The sequence below is a fragment of the Artibeus jamaicensis genome, unplaced genomic scaffold (assembly GCF_021234435.1).
Source record: "Artibeus jamaicensis isolate MK-2021 breed Jamaican fruit bat unplaced genomic scaffold, CSHL_Jam_final contig_196, whole genome shotgun sequence".
Classification (NCBI taxonomy): Eukaryota; Metazoa; Chordata; class Mammalia; order Chiroptera; family Phyllostomidae; genus Artibeus; species Artibeus jamaicensis.
Window position 1 is genome coordinate 3,497,927 of NW_026521401.1, and position 21,904 is coordinate 3,519,830.

At 47.7% G+C, this 21,904-nt stretch overlaps 2 protein-coding genes across 5 annotated transcripts; one reads left to right on the plus strand and one right to left on the minus strand.

Annotated features, from left to right (window-relative positions):
- Nucleotides 1-157: 157 nt before the first annotated feature.
- DPAGT1 (dolichyl-phosphate N-acetylglucosaminephosphotransferase 1) lies at nucleotides 158-5,106 on the minus strand. 3 transcript variants are annotated; one of them, XM_037147329.2, is made up of 9 exons: nucleotides 4,723-5,105; nucleotides 4,279-4,399; nucleotides 3,938-4,151; nucleotides 3,502-3,579; nucleotides 2,121-2,205; nucleotides 1,489-1,677; nucleotides 1,072-1,159; nucleotides 748-903; nucleotides 158-669 (listed from the first exon to the last, which is right to left on the minus strand). In XM_037147329.2, exons 1-9 carry the CDS (start codon nucleotides 4,881-4,883, stop codon nucleotides 604-606), a joined length of 1,158 nt encoding a protein of 385 aa, XP_037003224.2. In that variant the 5' UTR covers nucleotides 4,884-5,105; the 3' UTR covers nucleotides 158-603. The 3 variants fall into 3 exon arrangements, with proteins under 3 accessions (XP_037003224.2, XP_037003223.2, XP_037003225.2); XM_037147328.2 differs by having other exon boundaries at nucleotides 3,502-3,648; nucleotides 4,723-5,103; XM_037147330.2 differs by lacking the exon at nucleotides 158-669 and having other exon boundaries at nucleotides 765-903; nucleotides 1,053-1,159; nucleotides 3,502-3,648; nucleotides 4,723-5,106.
- Nucleotides 5,107-11,578: 6,472 nt separating this feature from the next.
- C2CD2L (C2CD2 like) lies at nucleotides 11,579-21,465 on the plus strand. Of its 2 annotated transcripts, none has more exons than XM_037147302.2 (14): nucleotides 11,579-12,311; nucleotides 14,540-14,635; nucleotides 15,175-15,294; nucleotides 15,475-15,585; nucleotides 15,688-15,804; nucleotides 15,895-16,006; nucleotides 16,147-16,255; nucleotides 17,162-17,226; nucleotides 17,317-17,444; nucleotides 17,535-17,709; nucleotides 18,406-18,507; nucleotides 18,645-18,781; nucleotides 18,879-19,167; nucleotides 20,386-21,465. In XM_037147302.2, the coding sequence occupies exons 1-14, from the start codon at nucleotides 11,958-11,960 to the stop codon at nucleotides 20,595-20,597; spliced, it is 2,127 nt and encodes a 708-aa protein (XP_037003197.2). In that variant the 5' UTR covers nucleotides 11,579-11,957; the 3' UTR covers nucleotides 20,598-21,465. The 2 variants fall into 2 exon arrangements, with proteins under 2 accessions (XP_037003197.2, XP_037003198.2); XM_037147303.2 differs by having other exon boundaries at nucleotides 18,648-18,781.
- The last annotated feature ends 439 nt before the right edge of the window (nucleotides 21,466-21,904 follow it).

The following is a 21,904-nucleotide window of genomic DNA, read 5'->3' on the forward strand; positions in this document are numbered from 1 at the left end:
TCTAGTTTCAGTTGGTTCTCACATCTTGTTAGAAGAGGCCTGGTGTACTGAGGGGTGAAAAAAAAATGCCAGAGCAGAGAGAAAGGCATCTTCGTGGAGGAAGTACTTCCACTAAACCCTCCCAATCTACCCTAAAACACCATATAGGAAACACAACTACAGGAACAAGAAAAAGACAACACTTTATTGTTACCACTGGGAGCACCTGTGCTCCCCAACACCCCACCTGCTTTTACTAATTAGAATACTTAATTTATAGTCTAATGTGAAGTTATCCTCAAGCCTGTGTCACCATCACCACCCAGGGTTCTATTCCCAGGTCCAACATATTTCTTGAAAGTCAATGCAGTTTTCCAACTTAGGGAGCTGCAAAGATGGGATGGATAGGGAGAGTGGCAAGTTGAAGAAAACTACAGGTAAAATCCAATCAATAGTCACTGGAGGGCAAGAAAGGGCCAGTATGTCAATAATCACAGGGGAAAGGAAATGTTAAGAAGAATGAGGTGTGTGAGGGGCCCGGGCTGAGAGGCAATCTTGTTCTTGAATGAGGATGGCTTGAGTCAGGAATCCTGGAAATGTGAAATAAGAGCAACGACCAGGGACTCAGACATCATAGAAGAGTCGGACAAGCTGGTACCGAATGAAGAAGGTAACAGCACTGCCCAGGATCTGCAAGGTAAAATGGACTAGAGTAAGAACCATGGAGAAAGGGAGACAAGAAGGTGTAAATGCCATTCCCATCTGTACCTGTAGCAGCAGGAGGAGCAGTGTGAGGTTTCTCTCATGCATGGGCCCAAAGACTTTAAGTACCAAGTTGATGAGGGTCATGTTGTTACACTCGGTGAAGGCACCATCCTCATTCTCACTCTGGCGCACTGTCACTAGCTGGAGACTCTCTGCTATCTGGAAGGGCCAGAGGTGGAGAGAACTTCAGCTGATACCTATGCTTTTTTTAATGAAGATCTATGTGATGCTTCCAAACTCCCCTTGGATCTAATGCAGCCTAGGTTCCCCATTCCCAGAGTTCAGGATTGTGACCTGTAAAGCCTTACCTCCTTTTTCCCCTGTTACCTTTAGAATAAAGGTGCCCAAGAAAGAGAGGCTCTTTGTCTTGAACTTGGAATAACTCATCTCCAGTTTGCCTGTGTCGGTATTAAGTCTGCAGAAGGAAGAAAGCTCTATGTAACTGGGCCACTACTTAAAGAACTATCCTCAGTGTTGTTATGTAACAGAAGAGCACTGAATGTGGAGTCAAACAACTTGAGATATATTTCTGGCTCTGCTGCTTACTACTGTGATCAGAGCTGCTGTGAACAGTAAATGAGATTATGTAAGTAAATGTGCTCTGTAATTTGTAAAATGTTAACCACATGGTAACAGTCAGCCCTTCTTTGGGCCCACTCACTTTGCACAGCAAATGTGTAAGGCTGGCTTTATGCATTACAGTGAAAAAGCTATGATGCCCCTTAAAAGCCCCCAAACAGCTACCTGGGCACACGGTGGCGAGGGCAGGGGATGATGTGCAGGAGCTGAGGCAGTGAGTAGAGAAAGTTGAACACCTGGGGCATGAAGAAGAGTAGCATGGTCTTGCTGAAGTGTCCCAAAATGCCCACCACGGCAAAGGTCATGCCAGCAAAGTAACAGAAGGTATCTCCCACAAACACCTGTGATGGGTACCTGTGTCGGGGAGAGGATCCAAGCTAGTGGCAACAGGCATTACCAATCTTTTCTGTCATATCACACATCTTGGGCACAGAGCTAGCCCTGACCCTAGTCCTAACTCAGAGACTCCATGCAGCTCTCCCAGAAACTCACCAGGACCCAAGGCCCTGAATTCATCTATTCCTGGGGCTCCACAGCATTTGTCCCCAGCCACTGCTGGGTAGAAAGCAATTTAACAGGGAAGGAGGGTATAAGGGGCCTAAATGATAATGGGAATAAAAATACAATAAAGACTAAAATTTTTTAAAAAGCAACTTTAGAATACTATCCATTGAAGACCCAGAAAACACTCAACAGGTATGCACAGGCCTAGCCTCTGCATCAGGAAATGGGTTGTGATCAGGACCATACTTGCCACATGTTCAAAAACCTGTCCCCCTATCCATACACCTACTTACCAGTTATGATAGAGCAATCCCAAGGTGGTGAAAAAAAAGGGTATCATGAAGTAGAGGGAAAAAACATGATCATCTCGACAATCACCTTTGGAAGCAGGGGAAAAAGAAAGAAGTAACAATTGACAGCCACTTCCCCTACATACCCTGTTTCTGTCTCTAAGTTATATCCCAAGCTTTTATTGTCCACCATGCCCAAGTTACATTCAAGAACTCACTACCCCTTTTATGTCACTCAGGCAATTCTCCACATTCCACTTCTTTCATAACCCTTCCTAAATTAGTTATTTGTCTTAAATTGGTTTAGACCTTTCAGACCTCACTTTGAATTATGAGCTTTACTTCAGAACTGTGTAACCTTATCATGACACATTTAACCTCTCTAAAGCCTCCTTTTCCTCATCTGTAAAGTATAGTTAATAACACCTGCCACACAGAGCTGTTACAAAGTTTAAATGAGATGCTTTAAAAGTGCTTAGCTTTAAAATTATTGATGTCTATTAGCTAAAGACCCCAGAAACACACCTGTTATCAAAGCTCAATTCACTGACTTGTGACAAGGGAGACTTTTAAAAACCACATACCATGGGAACCATGGGATTCCTTGGTAAGGGGGTACTAGGAGGATTTGTTATAGGATTTGTTTTAGGTAGTTCTGAGGAGGTCCTGACTCGTGTGGCTCAATGGGTTGTGCCTTGTCCTACAAACCAAAAGGTTGCTCATTTGGTTCCCATTGGGCACAAGCCTGGTTTGCAGGCCAGGTCCCAGGTTGGGGGCTTGAGAGAGGCAACTGATCATTTTTTCTCTCACACATCGAAATAGACCTTTGCCCTCTCTCTAAAAATAAATAAATAAAAATATTTTTTTTAAATGCAATTCTGAAGAGCATAAAAGGAGGCAGTTTTGCCCTGGTATGGGTGCTGTCAACAGGAGTGATTCTATGAGCATCTTAATTTTCATCTAAGTAGGAGGAACTGATTTAGAAGAAGCAATCACTCATGTTAGCCAGAAGAGAGGGATCTTGGTCATTTTGTGGAATTCAGAGTGTTCTTGTGGTTTTTGTTCATGCTCAGGCTTAGTAACAGAAGGGTCTGGTTTATGTCTTTATCGTGGTGACGGAGTGATTTGGGGATTCTGTAAAATTATTTATGTTCAATAAGACCATGGGCTACTTATTAGAGTTGATCTAACTATAAGGGACAGGACTGCTCTTTTTCTTACATTTAATAAATCCTAGTTGTTATTTGCAAAGTAAATTCTTTCCTTATTGTCTATAATTATTAACATACTGCTTTTTTTTTTTTTTTCAGATTCCCCAAAACTAGATATCAGGCAACTCCCTTAACACTCAGACTTCTCTCTCTGTACCCCCAATCCCACTTACCTTCCAGCTCCACCAGGTTGAAGATGATGATGGAAGCAGAAATGACCAGTGACTGGCCAGCCTCTAGGCCATTAATTCCTGCTAGGATATTGATGGCATTGGTACAGAACACTGCCAACAGCCCCATGTAGACATAGTACAGGATCCCTGGTGGTGGTGGGAGGACAGTAAGAAATAGTACCATGTATAGAATGAGGATTTAAGGATATTCTTCTGAAAAAAAGTGGTGGGGACAAAGGATAGAATGAAGGACCAACAGAGAGGATCTGAGATGAACAACAATTAAAATTAAAAAAAAAAAAAAAAAAAAAGGATCTGAGAAAACACAGAGACAAATCAGGAACACTTGGAGAATGTGGAGCACCAGGAAGGATCTTATGGGATAAGGGTGCCCTGAAGTAGGGAACATAGGGGTAGTAATAGTGGGGTTACTCACCCAAGTCCAAATGCAGGCCTAGAATCGGTCGAAAGGGCTTGGGTACCACAATGGTTGTGTTGCCAAAGTTGGTGAAATAGACCATGAGGAGAGGTAGTGAGGCAGCTGTGGGCAGCAGCAGCTTATGGCGCCATTGCAGATTCAGAACATCATCCGCGAAGCCCAGGAAAATCATGCAGCAGATGGCAAGAAGCGCACCTATCAGGGCCACAAACTGGGGGAGGCTCGGGCAAGTCACCGCTCAACCCGATTCCCACTTCGCCATTGCTTTCAAGAATTCCTCCCAACTCTCCGGTAGCTCCCAGCCCCAACCAGACAACCACTCCCACTAAGCCACTTACTTCATGGTGGGGGAAAGCTTTACATTGCTCCTCCACAAAGCAGTTCAGGAAAGGGAAAGGGATGAAACAGAAGAGAATGATAAGGAAAACAGCACCGCTGATCACTCCCTGAGACTCTGGGCTGTGTCCCAGCAGCAAGGAGGTGTGGAGGGGAGAAGAGGAAAGGGGGCATGGTCACTCACTAGTGCAAGCTTCACAGTAACCTAATTGGGGGTGGGGAGCACTCACCCCTGCTGGAGTCCCTGCTACACCCGGGAGCTCGCCCTTTCCCCTCACTAACCATCCCTTTAAATTTCTGTCCTTCACCTCCCGGTGGGGGTGGGAGTGTCTGTTGGGTTAGCGCTGCATCTCCGCACGCGGTCAAACATCCCAGTCCCAGCCCCTGCTTTACCCACCCCTGCCACAGCCCTTGTCCTCTGCCCTGGACCCTGTGCCGCCGCTCACATCTGCTTCTGGCCGGATTTGTTGAGGTCCTGGCCACAGAGGCGGGCGGCGATGAAGTGGCCACGGAAGGCTGGGATGAGGGTGATTGTGGCCACAAACCCTAGCAGCGAGCCGATCAAATTCACCAGCAACGGCGTTGGCAACTCCCGGAAGGCCCTCATGGTGAAGGACCAGGGAGGCCCGCTCCGCTGCCTCCTCAGCTAATGTTCAAGCAGGGAAGAACCCTGAGCCCTCAGCACTGAGGAAAGGAGGCTCTCCACAGGCTGGTGTTCCCACACCAGCCTGAGGAAAACTCAACAATTCTGATGAGTGTCCTTCGCCACTCCCGCGAGCCTCCTTACAGCAACCTAAGCTCCGCCCCATTGTATTTACTTGCCCACGGTTTCCTCCCGGATCTTGTTCGCAGAGCAACTATCATTGCTGAAGACGGAGGTGGCCATTTTTAATATGGGCAGGAGAGTGGGGATAGAATTATCTTAAACTACATCCTTTATTCAAGAACTGAGTCATCACGTGGGCACTGGAAAAGCAATTAAAGGCAAAAGCGATCCTTCCCTATCATATTAAGGATGTACAAACTAAAGCGGAAAAGCTCTTGCCCGGTTCCAAGATGAACGCCTCTTGACTACGTGTCCGACTCCACCTACTCTTAGTTTCACGTCAGTTTTAGTTCCTTTGACCTCCGCAGGTCAAGTTTAAAGGGCCAGTAACCCGAGTTTACTATGGGATACCTCTGGAGTAGGGGAGAGGGCTACTGGAAGCAAGAGGAAAAGGCAGGAGGGAAGGGGATGTAGAGCAGCACTTGCTCCTTGTAGAAAACTTGTACCCACTGTAGTCGGAAGCCAAGGTAAACACAAATAAGTTCCCGGAAATGCAGCTACAGTTTGGAAGATAATGTAATTTCTACAGGGTAGACTTAAAAAGCCCCTCCTACTGCGTGCTTTTCTTTCTTGAAAAAAAAAAAAATTTCCGGTATTTATTATATAGTAAGCCTATAAAATGATCTTGTAATTTTTTTTTTAAAAATTTTTAGAGAGAGGGAAAGGGAGGTAGAATGAGAGGGAAAGGGAGGTAGAATGAGAGGGAGAGAAACATGGATGTGAAAGACATACATCAATCACTTCACCTCCCACCTCTGCAACTGGGGACCTGGCCCGCAACCCAGGCATATTTCCTGACTAGGAATCAAACCCGCAACCTTTCAGTTTGTAGGCCAGCCCTCAATCAACCGCACCTTCCCGCCAGGGTCTCCCTGCTTTTCTTGTCCTTGGTCTTAATACTTTATCTTAAGCATCCCATCCACCCTGTGACTTTTACAGTGGCACTTAGTTGCTGGGCAACTACCACTTACCACCAAAGAGGGTGGGAGTGTCCTGAAGTTTTGGATTTAACCCGTTACTTTACTTTCCTTGGTCCTGGAGCACCGCATTGCGCCCAGCTACCAAACCCAGAAGATGAGGCTGAGGCGCTGAAAAGGGCTAAGGAAGCAGGAGAACTAGACCCATACCTGGCTGCCTGTGAGCCTGAGGAACTCCCAGTCCAGTTTCTTCCTTCAGATCACCGTGTCTTTTTCTTGGCACCTGCTTCCTTGCAAATAACCATTCACCAACATCTTCATTCTTTTCCTCTCACCCACAGGCTCTTAGATGACAAATGTATTCTATTCCTGGGAGGGAAAGCACGCTCGGGGAGTTTGGAAGACTCAAGTGCCCTGGCACTTTGTTCACTCCTGGGAATATGACTAGTTCAAGGAGGAAGGGTCAGGTTGACTTTTTTTTGAGTAAAGATACTCCGTCATCACCCCACCCCAACCTTCTCTCAAAACTAGTATGGAATATCTCTTCTACTTGCAGGAGGCTCTAATTAACAATGAAAAACCATATATATAGACTCAAAAAGTCCATGAGAAAGCTTTGGATAGTGTGGGGGTTATGACACTTGCAGGACCAGATCTATGGCTCTTTCTGGGCAGCTGGGAGACTCTTTTTGCTATTTTAAAAATATATTTTATTGACTATGCTATACAGTTGTCCCATTTTTCTCTCCCCTTTGTTCTCTTCCACCCTGCACCACCCCTCCCACCAGCATTCCAACCCCTTTAGTTCATATCCATGGGTCGTACATATAAGATCTTTGTCTTCTCCATTTCCCATACTATTCATAACTTCTCCCTGTCTATTCTGTACCTACCATTTATGCTTCTTACTCCCTGCACCTTTTCCTCCATTCTCCCCCTCTCCCTCCCTACTGATAACCTTCCATGTGATTTCCATTTTTGTAATTCTGTTCCTGTTCTCCTTGTTTGCTTAGTTTGTTTTAGATTTAGTCGTTGATAGTTGTGCGTTTGTTGTCATTTTACTGTTCATATTTTTTTATCATATTCTTTTTCTAGGAGAAGTCCCTTGAACATTTTATATAGTAAGGGCTTGGTGATGATGAACTTTAACTTGACCTTATCTGGGAAGCCCTTTGTCTGACCTTCCATTCTAAATGACAGCTTTGCTGGATAGAGTAATCTGGGATGTAGGTCCTTGCTTGTCATGACTTTGAATACTCTCCAGCCCCTTCTTGCATGCAAGGTTTCTTTGGAGAATTCAGCTGACAGTCTTATGGGCACTCCTTTGGAGTTAACTGTGTCCTTTTTCTTGCTGCTTTTGAGATTCTCTCCTTATCTTTACTCTTGGGTAATGTAATTATGATGTGGGTTGGTGTGTGCTTCCTTGGGTCCAACTTCTTTGGGACTCTCTGAGCTTCCTGGACTTCCTGGAAGTCTATTTCCTTTGCCAGATGGGGGAAGTTCTCCTTCATTACTTTTTCAAATAATTCTTTAAATCTTGCTCTTCCTCTTCTCCTCTGACACCCCTATAACTGGGATGCTGGAATATTTAAAGTTGTCCAGGAGGTTCCTAAGCTTCTCCTCATTTTTTTGGAATTTTTGTTTCTTCCTTCTGTTCTGGTCGAATGTTTATTTCTTCCTTCTGGTCCAAATCATTGATTTGAGTCCTGGTTTCCTTCCTGTCACTGTTGGTTCACTGTACATTTTCCTTTACTTCACTTAGCATAGCCTTCACTTCTTCCTCTATTTTGTGAACATACTCAACCATTTCTGTGAGCATCCTGATTACCAGTGTTTTGAACTCTGCATCTGGTAAGTTAGCTATCTCTTCATGGCTTAATTCTTTTTTTGGAGCTTTGATCTGTTCTTTCATTTGGGCCATATTTCTTTGTCTAGGTGTGCCTGTTAAGTAATAAGGGATGGAGCTTTGGGTATTCCCCAATGTGGGGCAACCCACATAGCTGGTTTGTGGCTCTGTTTGGGGGGAGGGGTTTACGAGGGAGCAATGCCACTTGCTCAACTCCCAGCTGGTTTTCAGTCACTTCCCCAGCTACCCACAAGCAAAATTGGGCCCTTCTAGTGCTGCTTCCAAGGTAGGTGGGTTGTGTATGTTCTAGGACCTGTGGGTCTCTCCAACAAACTCTCCTGTGAGGCTGGGAATTTATCCTGCCCCCTCAACCCTCACAGGTTTTTACCAGCAGAGGTTTTGAGGCTTTACTTCCCTGAGCTTGAACCCAGGGTTGTGCTGTCTGTCTTGCTCACCAGTCATTCTTCCCAGTTTATCCACATGCAAATGTGGGACCACTTGGTCCACCAGCCACCCCCTCACCCACCCTGGTCCTCCAGCTGCCACCTTGCCACACTTTCTCTCCGCCTGGTCTGCCTGTTTCCACCCCTCCTACCAGTCTGAATGAATGTTTCTTCTTTAACTCCTTGGTTGTCGGACTTCCATACAATTCAGTTTTCTAGCAGTTCTGGTTATTTTTGTTTTTAAATTTGTTATTGTTTTTCTTTTCATTGTGCGAGGAGGCAAAGTGTTGGCCAGAAGTCCTTTTTTGGCCAAAGTGTTGGCCAGAAGTCCTCCATCTTGGCCAGAAGTCCTTTTTTCCTACCTCCCCTATATCAGTTTTTCAAAACAGCTAAAATCAAGCCCTAGATTTCTCATTCCACTGGGATGATATGAATGAATTTTCAAACTATGGAAACAATATAGAAAATTTCAGTTTTATATGTATACTGGAATATTTTCTATTAGATTTCAAAAAATTATAAATAATTTGCTAATTCCTACAATGTCAGTGGGAAACTCTTAAGTACTGTGGGGATACAAAGTGATGTCAATGCAGTTGTTTCCCTCAAGGAGTCTATTTCGGCCTATTAAATCACCTTGGTTGAATATGAGGGAAGAGAGATGAGTAACACAGTTCCCCACTTTTAAGCAGCTTCCTGGTGAGTGAGAAAAGCATACATATAGACAACCAGCTAAACCATAAGGCAGAATGAAATAAGTGCTACAGGCCTAAATAACAAATGAAAGGAAGAATGGGAGAACTAATGAGGGAGACTCATGGAAGACTGAATTGTGAAGCAGTATATTGTGGTGGCAGAGGAGCAAGTGCTCAGTGGAGGAGTTGAAATAAATCCAAGATCTCAGAGAACTGAGACCACCGGAGGTCAGAGCTTCCTGAAGAAGAGTTCTTGGGAGAAGAGGGTCTTCATAGTGAAACTTTGCACCTGGATAACTTCCTGTGGAACCTGCTCCCCTATCCCTAACTGCTCTGCCCACTGATTGCTCCCTCCTGCATCCCTAGGTTCTGGCCTTGAATTCTCTCCTCCCTTCATTTCATGTCTTCTCCTTCCCTTAAGATTAGAAACCCACACTCTAGGATTCTTCCATTGTTTTGGAGTCCAGTAATGATGCTTGAGCAGGGTCATAACAAATTTACCTCTCACCCCCATCATTTCTTACAGTGAAATCCAGGGATGCTCCAGGCTCAGGCACCTTGTTGCTGACCTGCCAGGTTCTGCCTAGCTCTGTAACTCTCCACTTTAAGGGGCATTACTCCCTGGCTGGTGTGGCTCAGTGGATTAAGTACTGACTTGCAAACTAAAGGATCACTGGTTCAATTCCCAGTCAAAGCACATGCCTGGGTTGCAGGCTAGGTCCCCAGTGGGGGGCACATGAGAGGCAACCACACATTGATGTTTTTCTCCCTTTCTCTTTTGCTTCCTCCCTCTCTAAAAATAAATAAATAAAAATTCTTAAAATTAAAAAAAATTCTTGCAATATGTATGAGGAGAAGAAGAATCACTTGGGGAATGGTGAGTCCTTTGACTCCTTTTGTAGGATATTCTTTCCCCTGCCTCCAGAAAGTAATGACAAGCCTCTAGGCTATATGGATGGAATCCACTCTCTCTTTTCTTAAATATTGTATTTATTTATGTTTAGAGAAAAGAAAGAGAGGGAGAGAAGCATCGATATGCAAGAGAAACATCTATCAGCTGCCTCCTGCACACCTCCAGCCAGGAACCTGGCCCACAACCCAGGCATGTACCCTGACTGGGAATCGAAATAGTGACCTTTTGGTTTCAGGATGACATCCAACCCACTGAGCTACTCCAGTCAGGGCTGGAATCCACTCTCTTAAATCTAGGAAAAGGTGTACCTATAAAACCAATTTTGGGGTGCTTTTGGAATATTAGATATTTGGATGGCAGATCCTCTAGCTAAACTTATTGATAGTTCAGCGCTACATTATTACCAGTCTCTATACACATGCTCCATAGGCAGGAACTGTTACTATGGAAATTTATTATTATGATTATGATTTTTAAAAATTTTATTTATATATTTTTAAAGAGAGGGGAATGAAGGGACAAAGAGGGAGAGAAATAAGAAACATTGATGTGAAAGAGAGACATTGATCAGCTGCCTCTTTTACATGCCCCCAACTGGAGACCAAACCCACAACCCAAGCATATGCTCTGACCAAGAATTGAACCAATGGCCTTTCACTTTGCTGGAAGACAACCAACCAACAGAGCCACACTAGTCATGGCAGAAATATATATATACATATATATGTGTATATGTATATACATATATACATGTATATATACATATATATGTGTATACATGTATATATACATATATATACATATATATGTATATTTTAAAGCAGCCCCACCCTGGCTAGGTAACTCAGTTAGAACATTGTCCAGATATGCCAAAATTATGGGTTTGATCCCCAGTCAGGCACATACAAGAAGCAACCAATAAATGCATAAATAAGTAGAACAGCAAAACCAATGTTTGCCTCTCTCTCTTTTCTCTCTCTCTCAAATCAGTTTTACAAAATTTCCTCATACTTCAAACAACAACAAAAACCAAGCAAGACCCGGCTTGGAAATATCCCCAGAACAAGCTCTCACCAGCAAGGAAGTTAATAGAGTGTTCCTGTGGCCTAGCTCCAAGGGGAGCTAGGGGAAGAGGGATAGAGGTGGCAGCAGGGGAAGAATATTCTATGTTCTATTCTCAACCTCTACGAGGTTCAGGTTCTGCCTTCTGGTCGGTATCAGCTGGACCTCTTCCAGGCACATCTGTCCAGGAGGGTGGTCTGCACCTGCATAACCAGGGCCTAACTTGGGCCAGGAAATAGCAACCAAGAAGCTGCTGGGCTTGGGGGTGTTGGGAGAAGGAGCAATGCAATCTACAGGAGTCACCTTCTTAACCCACAGGCTTTCAAACTACAGAAATCTAAGAAGCATAGGGGAAAGCCGAGGCGGCATCTCAGGTAAGTGAAAGTTTACTCTTGGGGTGAACTCAGAGAACGGGGAGTACCCCCGTTCCAGGATGAGGCGAGGTGGTCAAGGATCCCGCCTATTTTCAACGCGGGAACCACCCTCGCTCCCGCCTCATCCTCTCGCTCGGGTCCAAAGCTTTAGCTGGGGCCTTTCCAAGCCCCACCCCGCGCGGGTGCGGCCCCTTTAAGGGCGGGTGGGGGCGGGGCGCCGGTCGTGTTGTCAGTGTCAGCTCTGCGCACGCAGCCCTCCTGTAGCGGGTGCTGGTCTGGAGCCCCCAGGTTTCTGCAGACGACTCAACGCCGTGGTCCAGCTGGATCCGCACCGTGGGTTGAAGGAGTCTGGCGCGGGCCAGCGACTAACCCGAGTCGGACTGTTGGACCGAGGAGCGACCTGACCACGGAAGGAAGGACCCCGGCGTCGCGACCCCCAGGACCACCTCTTACTGGTCTGTGGCAACCACCAGTCCCGGGTACCTTAGTCGCGGAGAGCTCCGGGGGAGCCTTCCCCGCCCCACGGCCCGCCTGGGCCATGCTCCCCCGGGGCAGCGGCTAAGCCCGAACTGGGACTGGGACTGAGACCCGAGCCCGCGCGGAGCATGGATCCGGGCTGGGGCCAGCGGGATTTGGGCTGGACGGCTCTGCTGATCCTTTTCGCTGCCTCGCTGCTCACGGTATTCGGCTGGCTGCTGCAGTATACCCGGGGCTTGTGTCTGGTGCGGGCCCTCGGGGCCCGGAGCCCGGGACTCGCTTTAGCTGCGGAACCCGTGGGCTCCCTGCGGAAGCTGGGCGTGTGGCACTCGCTGCTAAGGCTGCGGGCCCTTCGGGCCGACGTCCCAGAGGAGCCAGGTGTCCGGGGCCTCCTGGCGTCACTTTTCGCCTTCAAGTCTTTCCGGGAGAAGTGGCAGCGGGCTTGGGTTCGAGCGCTCAACGAGCAGGCCTGCAGGGACGGGGTGAGTTGGACAGGGACACCTAGATGGTCCCCTCGCCCAGCCTTTCCTTCCAGGGGAGGGACTGCTCGCTCATACCAGGAGGTCCAGATGGGGGTGGGGATCAACTGGGGAACCTCATGGCTACTCTTCCTTCCTGGGATTAGAGAGAAGGGTGAAGGTGAGGCTGGAGGTGGTAGAAATCCAGCCGCGTCCCAAATTCTCTATTCTTGTGGTCAAGATACTCCTGTTACAAACCCCTGCACAAACTGCTGTTCACTTAGCAACGCTAATCCCTGTGCCTGAGGACACTTCCGCCTAGCCATGCAGATTAGGTTGGTGGGGGGCAAGGGTAGAAGGGAGACAGGTGCACCTTCCTAAGGAATTTGCCTGTTTCTCCTGCCACCACACCCAGTTAACATTTTGTGTCCCAAATTCTTGGTGTGATCAGGTAGATTCCCCGGGAGCCTTAATTACCTCCCACCCTCACCCTTCAGTAATTCATTGCTACTACAATCCAACACATCTTTTTCCATGCTCATGTCTTTGAGGGAAAGGTGTTTAGGTGGAGAGTAAGTTGACAATCCATGTTCTTCCCAGTAGATGAGACTAGAGTTGCCCTTTGAGAATCAGTCACAAATTAGCCTTACTCCCTCCCATTGCACCATGGGCATTTGGGCTCCCAGGAGGTGGAGCAGGAAGTGTGGTCATAAGACTGAGAGGTGGGCTGGGAGATAGAGGTCTTCCTCTCATGGGGGCCCCCACCCATCCTGGCCTAGTAATCTCCCTTTGCCATCAAATCCATCAGGCCCCTTGCTCAGAGGGTTCTCCATTTCCAGCCACAGCTATTGTGAGGGCTTTACCAGCTACCCAGATAACTGGAAACAGAAGTGACCACACAAGAAGTTGCTCTCTCTCCTGCCCAGCTGGCCAGCAAAAACCCAGATGGCATCTTTCAGTCTACATCTTGAACTCATACCTCCTCCAGGCTTTTCCTGTACATTGTTCCTGGGTCACAGTAGTGACTCCCTAGAGCAGCTGACTCAGTTGGACATTGGCCTCCCTTGTGGGGGGTTGGGGAGATTAAGGTTCCAAGCATTCATCTCCCCATCTCCCTGGTCCTGTCTTTCAAATGAGACAACTGCAGGAGCAATGAAATTGGCTTCCCTTGGTTTGTCAGGCAAATAAACCCTTTGGATTTATTTCCTCCTATCCCAAGACCCAAGGAAGAGCTGTCAGCTCAGTCTATGCCCCCTGCTCAGTTCTTTCCATCCTGCTCTCCAGATAAGGCCACAATAGGTTTGCATCCACTGCTATGGAAGAATTAGGAAGCTCTTTCAAGACCTAAGCTAAACAGATTTTTGCTCATAATCCCACCCTGCTGTCTGCCTTGAGGAATTTAGCCAAGTCCCTGGACTCTTTAGCCCTTTGAGCTTGCTTTTCTTCCCAGTCCCTCTGGTAAAATTCCCCAATGCCATGCAGAGTTGTTTTCATCTCCAAGAAACAGAACCATAGTCTTGTGCATCCATATCCTATTGATCTGGAAGAAGGCTTAGCCTTGTTTCTTCAGCTTGTCTTGAGTAAGTGGCCTTATTGCTTTTACCCTTAGCTCAGGGTAGTCTCTTTCTGCTCAGCTGTTATATATAGGTGGCAACCAACACCTTTATCTATGTAACCCTTTCTTTGGGTGTAGGGCAGAGGATGAAAAAGGAGTTGGGGGAAGAAGAGGGAGGCTCCTGGTATTCCAGGAGGAAAATAGAGTCCTCTGCTCAAGGTGATCTAGTCTTTGAATAGTCTAGCTTTCTGGTTATCCCTAGCAGTTGCAGGCCCCTTAAAAGGTGGGGTTTGAGCCCTGGCTGGTGTGGCTCAGTGGATTGAGCGCGGGCCTGCGAACTAGAGGATCGCAGTTCAATTCCCAGTCAGGGCACATGCTTGGGTTGCAGGCCAGGTCCCGGCAGGGGACACACTATACATTGTGCGTCCCCAGCAGAGGCAACCATACATTGATACTTCTCTCCCTCTGTCCTTCCCTTCCCCTCTAAAGATAATAAATAAAATCTTAAAAAAAAAAAAAAAAAAGGTGGGGTTTGAGAAGAACACTTCCTATTTTAAAGCCTTGAGCCAAGGACGGGTCAGAAGCCAGCCTACAGCTGAGGCCTCAGCAGTGCCAGGGCCCAGGCAGCAGCTAAGCAGGCCAGCCCTGCAGGAGGTAACTCCGGAGACCTGATCCTCTGTCCACGTTACTCCCTCAGAGCTCCATCCAAATCGCCTTTGAGGAGGTGCCCCAACTCCCATCCAGAGCCAACATTAGTCATGTGACCTGCGTAGACCAATCAGAGCACACCATGGTAAGGGTCTGATGGGCAATATCTTCTTTAGGGTTTCATAGGGGGCTGATTCCAAGAGTTCCCTTTAGTCGAAGGGTTCTTAAACTGAAGTTGATGAATAATGTAGGGGCTAAGGATTGGCTTCAGGAGGTCTGAGATCCCACTAAAGTTACATGCAAAATGTAGTATATGTGTTTATATATGTATTTTTCTGCTTTGGCATTTATATGATTTATTTATGGACTTGTAGCTCCAGAGAATCAAGTCTCAAGGACCACTGAGCCCTGGCTGGGTAGCTGAGTTGGTTAGAGCATCATCCTGATATGCCAAGGTGTAGCCTCAATTCTGGTTGGGGCCCTTCTAGAATCAACCATTGAATTCATAAATTAGTAGAACAAGTCACTATTTCTCTCTAAAATCAATGAAAAATTTTTAATAAACTATAAAAGGAAAAAGGACAACTGAAGTGGAAAGGGGGTCTGCTGACCCACTGCAGGGCAGGATTGAGTGTCCCTCTTCCATGCCTAACTCTCTTTGCCTCCATGCCTTGCCTGTCTCAGATGCTTCATTGCCAGCTCTCTGCTGAGGAGGTGATGTTCCCAGTTTCTGTGACCCAACAGTCACCAGCTGCTGTCTCCATGGAGACCTACCACATCATTTTGACACTGCTACCAACACAGGTGTGTGTGTGTGGGGGGGGGGGACGTGGGAAACAGAGTTGAGCAGAGGGTGGTATAGTTGCCTCAGCCTTTTCAGTTTGGTTCCTTTCTGAGGTGTAATTTGGGAGGGAGGGTCATGGGGAGTGGGAATAGTCAGAGGACTGAAGCAAGTCAACTTAACTCCTTTGTTCCTGTCCCTAGTTGGAAGTCACTCTGGAGGAAATCCCTAGTGAGGGGCTACTTGTATCCTGGGCCTTCAGTGATCGCCCAGATCTCAGCCTGAAAGTGTTTCCCAAGCTCCAGGCCACAGAGGTAAGGGAGCAGGGCTGGTGGGTGCCAGGAGAGGCAGAACAGGGAGGGGGCAGGAGAGCTAGGGAGCCCCACCTATTCGTTCTCCTTTTCTCCTCACTGCAGAGAGGTGAAGAACAAGTAGAGCTCTCCACTATTGAGGAACTGGTTGAGGATGCCATAGTCAGCACCCAGCCAGCCATGATAGTCAACCTCAGGGCTTGCTCTGTCCCTGGAGGTCTGGTGAGTAGGCCCTCAAAGCAAATAATTTGCAGGCATACTGTCTCCAGGGTACTATGTTAGAATTCTCGTTTTATCTACTTTTTCTCTTAGTTACACAGTAAGAAACCACCCATGGCATACCAGGCCCAGCCAGCCACCCCCAGACCTACCCAGTTATTTCTACGGCAGCTTCGAGCATCACATCTGGGAAGCAAGCTGGAAGGTGAGAGCTAGAAGTGGCTGGGGGACGGCCAAGGCTATGGTCGCAGGTGCTCCCTGCCCTTCTGCCAAGGGTATGGCCTCTCTTTTCCTCAATGGCTTCCCATCTTTGATCTGAACATCTACTAATTTGCTTCCACACAGGCACAGGGGAGTTGTGCTGTGTAGCTGAGCTCGACAACCCCATGCAGCAGAAGTGGACCAAGCCCACAAGGGCTGGTCCCGAGGTGGAATGGACTGAGGACCTGGCACTGTAAGGAGTGACTCCCTCACCCCCACCCTAGCTCTCCTATGGGCAGACTGAGAATCACCCTGTTCCAGCATGGCCCTGGCACGAACCAGCTGCTTTGACTAAACCTTGGTGTACATTTTTTATATGCCAGACCCCAACCTAGGTCCTGGGGATACAGACATGACCAAGATACATTCCCCACCCTGAGTTGATTTCAGTCTTGAGACAGAGACAGATATATGTAGAAAAGATGGTATAAGTGCTCCAGTTGAGGTTTACAAAAAGTGCATGGGAGCACTTACTTGGGGGAGATTAATTCCTGTAGGGGAATAATGATCAGAGTATGCTTCATGGAGAAAATGATATTTCAACCATACCTTAGCCCTGGCCAGATAGCTTAGTTGGTTAGAACAATGTCCTGATAGTCCAAGGTTGTTGGTTCGATCCCTGGTCAGGGCACATACAAGATACAACCATACATGAATAGAACAACAAATCGATATCTCTCTCTCCCTCCCCCCTTTCCTCTCTCTTTCTTTAAAATCAACTTTAAAAACCCACAAAACCTACCTTAGAAGAAGAGTAGGATTTCAACAGACTGTGAAGGAGGACAAGTATTCCTGGCAGAGGGAAGAGCTTGAGCAAAGGAAAGATGGTGATTTGACATATGGAGAGAGACTTGGAAGGCAGGGTGGGGCAGGACCAGGGAGGATTTGAATGCCCAGTTGGGAAGTATGCCCTCCACTCAAGCCCCGTCCCATTCTCTTGGAAGAGAAAGTATTTGGAGGGCAGGGATTAATCTGTTTGGAGCATTTGCACCATCTTATTTATGTATATCTTTCTCTGCCTCTGTCCTGTGATGAGCTCCAGGGTGGATTCCCTTTGCTAACCTTCTTCCTCCCTGCCCCCTCCTTCTTTTGGCCATAGGGATCTGGGCCCCCAGAGCCGGGAACTGGCCCTCAAAGTGCTGAGGAGTAGCAGTTGTGGAGGCAGTGAGTATGAGGCAGGGTGGAGCACCTGTGGGTGGGTGCTGAGTGGAGTCTGGTCATGCGCCAAGCTCACAGTGCGGCTTCTTCCCCTAGCTGAACTTCTAGGCCAGGCCACACTGCCTATGGGCTCCCCTTCCAGACCACTGTCCCGAAGACAGGTTTGCCCACTCACCCCTGGGCCAGGGAAAGCCCTGGGACCAGCAGCCACCATGGCAGTGGAGGTAAGAACCTGATTCCTGGGAGAAGGTGGGCGGAAATGGGGGAGGGCAGTCTTTGAGGTCTAACCTCTTTGCTTTTCCACCCCTTGACAGCTTCAATATGAGGAGGGCTCACCCCAGAAACTGGGCACTCCTACCTGCTCCACTCCACGCCCTAGCATCACACCTACCAAGAAGATCGAGCTGGACCGGACCATTATGCCTGATGGTACCATTGTCACCACAGTCACCACTGTTCAGTCCCGGCCTCGTGTAGATGGCAAACTAGGTAACAAGAAGGAGCCTGAGAGCCCAGCCCCACCTAGGGGCCCCAAACTGCAGATCCATGTCAGGACAGGGAATGGGCAAAGGAATGCCCTAATTCCACCTACCCCTGGTTTTCTGCCAGAACTTCCTCATTATCTTTGTCTCTGTCAGACTTTCTCTTACATCCCTCCATTTGCCCAACTTTCCCCCCTCTCACTTTTCAATCTTGGATCCACCAACCCCTCACATGTGACTCTCGCACTTCCACCTCCTTGGGTTCCCTCTGTCTTTTCACAGGTCTGTGCCCCTCTCTTTCTCCAGCCCTAACTGCCTAATCATCCCTCAAACTTCCAGTATCCTGTGGGATCTTGCAACACACCCAGTGGCCTCTGTGGTATTTCTCCTACTCCAAGGGTCCCTCCATGACATTTCTCCTATCTCTAGGGGTCCTGTGGAATTATTCCTGCCACCTCTGCACCTCTCAGTATTTTTATGGCATCTCCCCAAAACCCTCAGTGGGCCCCACAGCACTTTCACACACTCCCATTGTTTTCTGTGGTGTCTTTTTGTCCCCATGGCATTGTCTTAATCACTCCTGTGATTAATCATCTCTTAGTCACTCCTGCCCTCTGAGTCACCAAAGTCTACATCTCAAAAAAGACCAGGTGGGAGCCACTCTAAGCACCTCCCAGCTCACTAACCTTCCCCCACCCACCAGACTCCCCCTCCCGCTCCCCGTCCAAGGTGGAGGTAACTGAGAAGACAACAACTGTGCTGAGTGAGAGCAGTGGCCCCAGCAGTACCTCCCACAGCAGCAGCCGTGAGTGGGGAACCGGGAATTGTAAATGTTGGTTGGTACTGGGGCCTGAGTCAAAGACAACTTTGGGTGGGCCACAGGAGTTCAAGTCCAAGAAGGAGCTAGGGAAGAGTCAGGTTGTCCACCCTCTGTATCCCCAGCAGTGGAGAGCCATCTTTCCAACGGCTTGGACCCTGTAGCAGAGACAGCGATTCGCCAGCTGACTGAACCCAGTGGGAGAGCAGCCAAGAAGACACCTACTAAGCGTAGCACTCTCATTATCTCTGGTGTTTCCAAGGTAACAGGCCTCTGGGGAGAGGAGCTGGGTTAGGCCTAGGAGCTGAGAAAGACCTAATGGGTCACCATGATCCATCGAAACTTGTCCCTCTTGCCAGGTGCCCATTGCTCAGGACGAGTTGGCACTGTCCCTGGGCTATGCAGCATCTCTGGAAGCCTCAAAGCGGGATTATGCAGGGAACAGCAGAGGTCCCTCTTCGCCTCTCTCAGATGACCCACCAGCCATGTTTCCAGGACCCCTAGATGTTCTCTCCAGTCCCACAAGTGTCCAGGAAGCAGATGAGACAACACGTTCAGACATTTCTGAGAGGCCTTCTGTGGATGATGTTGAGTCAGAAACAGGATCTACTGGTGCCCTAGAGACCCGAAGCCTCAAGGATCACAAAGGTGGGGAGATATTGGCAGGCCCCCATTCTTTTTTTTATTTTTATTGATTTTAGAAAGAGAGTCGCAGTGGGAGGGAGAGAGAGAGAAACGTGGATTTTGTTGTTCCACTTATTTATGCATTCATTGGTTGATTCTTGTTTGTGCCCTGACTGGGGATTAAACCTGCAGTCTTCACATATCAGGACAATGCTCTAACCAACTGAGCTACCTGGCCAGGGCTTTCCCCCACCTTCTTTTATACCCAGTATCATGACCTGGGTCCTGCTGGACCCTTAGGAACATGAAAGCCTCAAGCCCCAATTTGCCTTGTTTGTCCTTTCCTTAGGTATTGCCAGAGATCCTAGCCTGTTTTAGCCAAGCTAAATTAGAGAGAGGGAACTTGATGCTTTGGGTCCTGTGGCATCATTTACCACCTTCTCCCCATCCTCGTGTTTAAGTGTATATTTCTCTTCCCTTGTTCTTTTCTTTCTTCCCTTTCATTAGTACTCTTTCCCCTGTGTGTATAAGAAATCCTGCCCTGGGCTAACCCTAGGAGTGTCCCTCTAGCAGTGATACAGTTTGTGGATAGCTGTGGTACTTCTTCTAACTTCTAAAGATGAAGTGCTTGCCCCCAAACATCTTCATCCCTCTTGTCAATTAGTCTATCAACCACGAATGTATTTAACTATTTATGATTTAAGCCTGCATCACTTCCTGGGATTATGAGATTTCTAAGTTCAAAGCCTGCTGTGTAAGCACCTTCCTCATTATATTAATCTGAATTTACCTCTTTGAAGTTTCCCAGATACACCCCTTCCTGCTCACATCCTGGAATTTTGTCAGTAAGTCAGTTTCAACCAACCTTGTTTCTTCATGCCTGCTTCTAAGGATGATTTTTTAAAAAACACCCCTTGCTCAGCCTTTGTCTTTCCATTTTAAAGAGGACCAGTTTCCAGGCCATCTTCATAGAGTAGCTGGCCTCATGCTATTTCTCCTCAGAGCCAGTAGCCCAGAGTGCACACAGAATCCTATAAGTATCACCATTTTTTCCTCAGGAAGGATAAAGGACAGGTTTTGTCTCTACTTTCTTTCTTAAGGAAGCCTGACTTCTAGGCCAAGGGCCTAGTTCTGTTCTGCATCACTGACCCCTCCATGCTTGGTCTTTTCTGTGCTCCCTACGTCACCACAGCCCATTTGTGCCCCTCTCTGTGTGCCTCAACCACCCCTCTCCCCCCACAGTGAGTTTCCTGCGCAGTGGCACCAAGCTCATCTTCCGACGGAGACATCGACAGAAGGAAGCTGGTCTGAGCCAATCACATGATGACCTCTCCAACACATCGACCACACCCAGTGTCCGAAAGAAGGCTGGCAGCTTTTCTCGCCGCCTTATTAAGCGCTTTTCCTTCAAATCCAAACCCAAGACCAATGGCAACCCCAGCCCCCAGCTATGAGGGCACTTCTCATCTTCTCAGCTAGGAGAGGGCAGGAGTCCTCTGAACCTATTTCCCACATCCCATTCCATTCCCCTTCCTGCATTCCCAACATCCTAGGCCAAGGAAGCCCTCTGGGTTCCAGGAAGCCCTCTTTATCCTGGGCTGTGGGGCCAGTTGGAAGGGTACTTGCAGTGGGAAGCCTGTGAGAGATGAGCACCTTTTGCTGAGGACATGAAGCATGTGGCTAGGTGTCAGAGGAGGGCTCTGTCCTGGCATGTGTGGGCATTCCTCAGAACTGTTTGCCTGCTGTTGACACTGGTCCTTTAGAGAGTCCCAGGGTGATTAAGTCCTCAGCTGATCCTTCCTCCCTTATTTATTCTCTTTTCTATTTATATGTGTGGTTCAGGGCCCTCTGTGAACAGATGATAGAGGGCATCTCTCCCAGGTGACCCTTCTTTCCTGTCTCAAGAGGATAGGCAATTCCCTTTGGAATGGGGCTTCCACACCTTCCTTAGGTTCCTACTCTGACCAGCACTAGTGTCTCCCTCTGAGGACGCTGACAGCTCATACAAAGTTGGGCCAGTGCCTGAGATGGGGGGGCAGGTACTCCCCACCTCTCTGCCTCCACTTCTGTTCCTCATCTCTTCTTTCCCCTTTATTATCATTTTTGTACTTGATGCTTCCTCCATGAGTAGTGGCTCTTTTGGAAGAAGGGATTCAGGGGCCTGATGGGAATCCTTCCCTGGGCAGATGGCTTTGGGGACTTTATGTAAAGACCGTGATGATGGAGCATGAGCAGTTTGCACCTTGGTGTGTTGGGAGATAATGATGTCTGTTGCTGTCTGATGGCTTGGAATTTAATTTATTAAAGTCAAATTGGAGTTTATCAACTGGACAATTGGTTATCCTTTGAAAGGCAATGGGACAGTGAGGCTGTGGTATTGATGGAATGGGAGGACCAGACACAGGGCCCAGGTAGTGATGTGGGGAAGGTGACACAAATACTGGTTCTGCTAAGAAATTCCTATAGGGAGGAAGCAACATGTGGAAAGAGGATGGGAGAACAAGAGTCTTTGAAGGATGAAGTTGTAACAAAAAGTCAATCAGAAAAATAAATCGGCTAGTACAGGCATTTTCATCTTCATTTCTCTTTCTTGAACAAGCTGTTCCTTCCAGGATATAAGAGTACAGAGCATGGACTCTGGATCTCAGCTGCCTGGGTTTGACTCCATTTCCACTAATTACCTTTGTGACTTTGGGCAAATTGTGTAACCTCAGAGTGCCTCAGTTTTCTCATCTGTGAAATGGGTAATGTGATAATAGTA

Excerpts from the sequence above, each read along its gene's own strand:
- DPAGT1 (XM_037147328.2), bottom strand. The coding sequence starts at position 4,883 with ATGAGGGCCTTCCGGGAGTTGCCAACGCCGTTGCTGGTGAATTTGATC. Across the intron at positions 4,152-4,278 it reads AAGCTTTCCCCCACCATGAA|TTTGTGGCCCTGATAGGTGC; the intron begins GTAAGTGGCTTA and ends AGCCTCCCCCAG. Across the intron at positions 2,206-3,501 it reads CAACCTGGTGGAGCTGGAAG|GTGATTGTCGAGATGATCAT; the intron begins GTAAGTGGGATT and ends CTGCTTCCAAAG.
- C2CD2L (XM_037147302.2), top strand. The coding sequence starts at position 11,958 with ATGGATCCGGGCTGGGGCCAGCGGGATTTGGGCTGGACGGCTCTGCTG. Across the intron at positions 14,636-15,174 it reads ACCAATCAGAGCACACCATG|ATGCTTCATTGCCAGCTCTC; the intron begins GTAAGGGTCTGA and ends TGCCTGTCTCAG. Across the intron at positions 16,007-16,146 it reads TCTGGGAAGCAAGCTGGAAG|GCACAGGGGAGTTGTGCTGT; the intron begins GTGAGAGCTAGA and ends GCTTCCACACAG.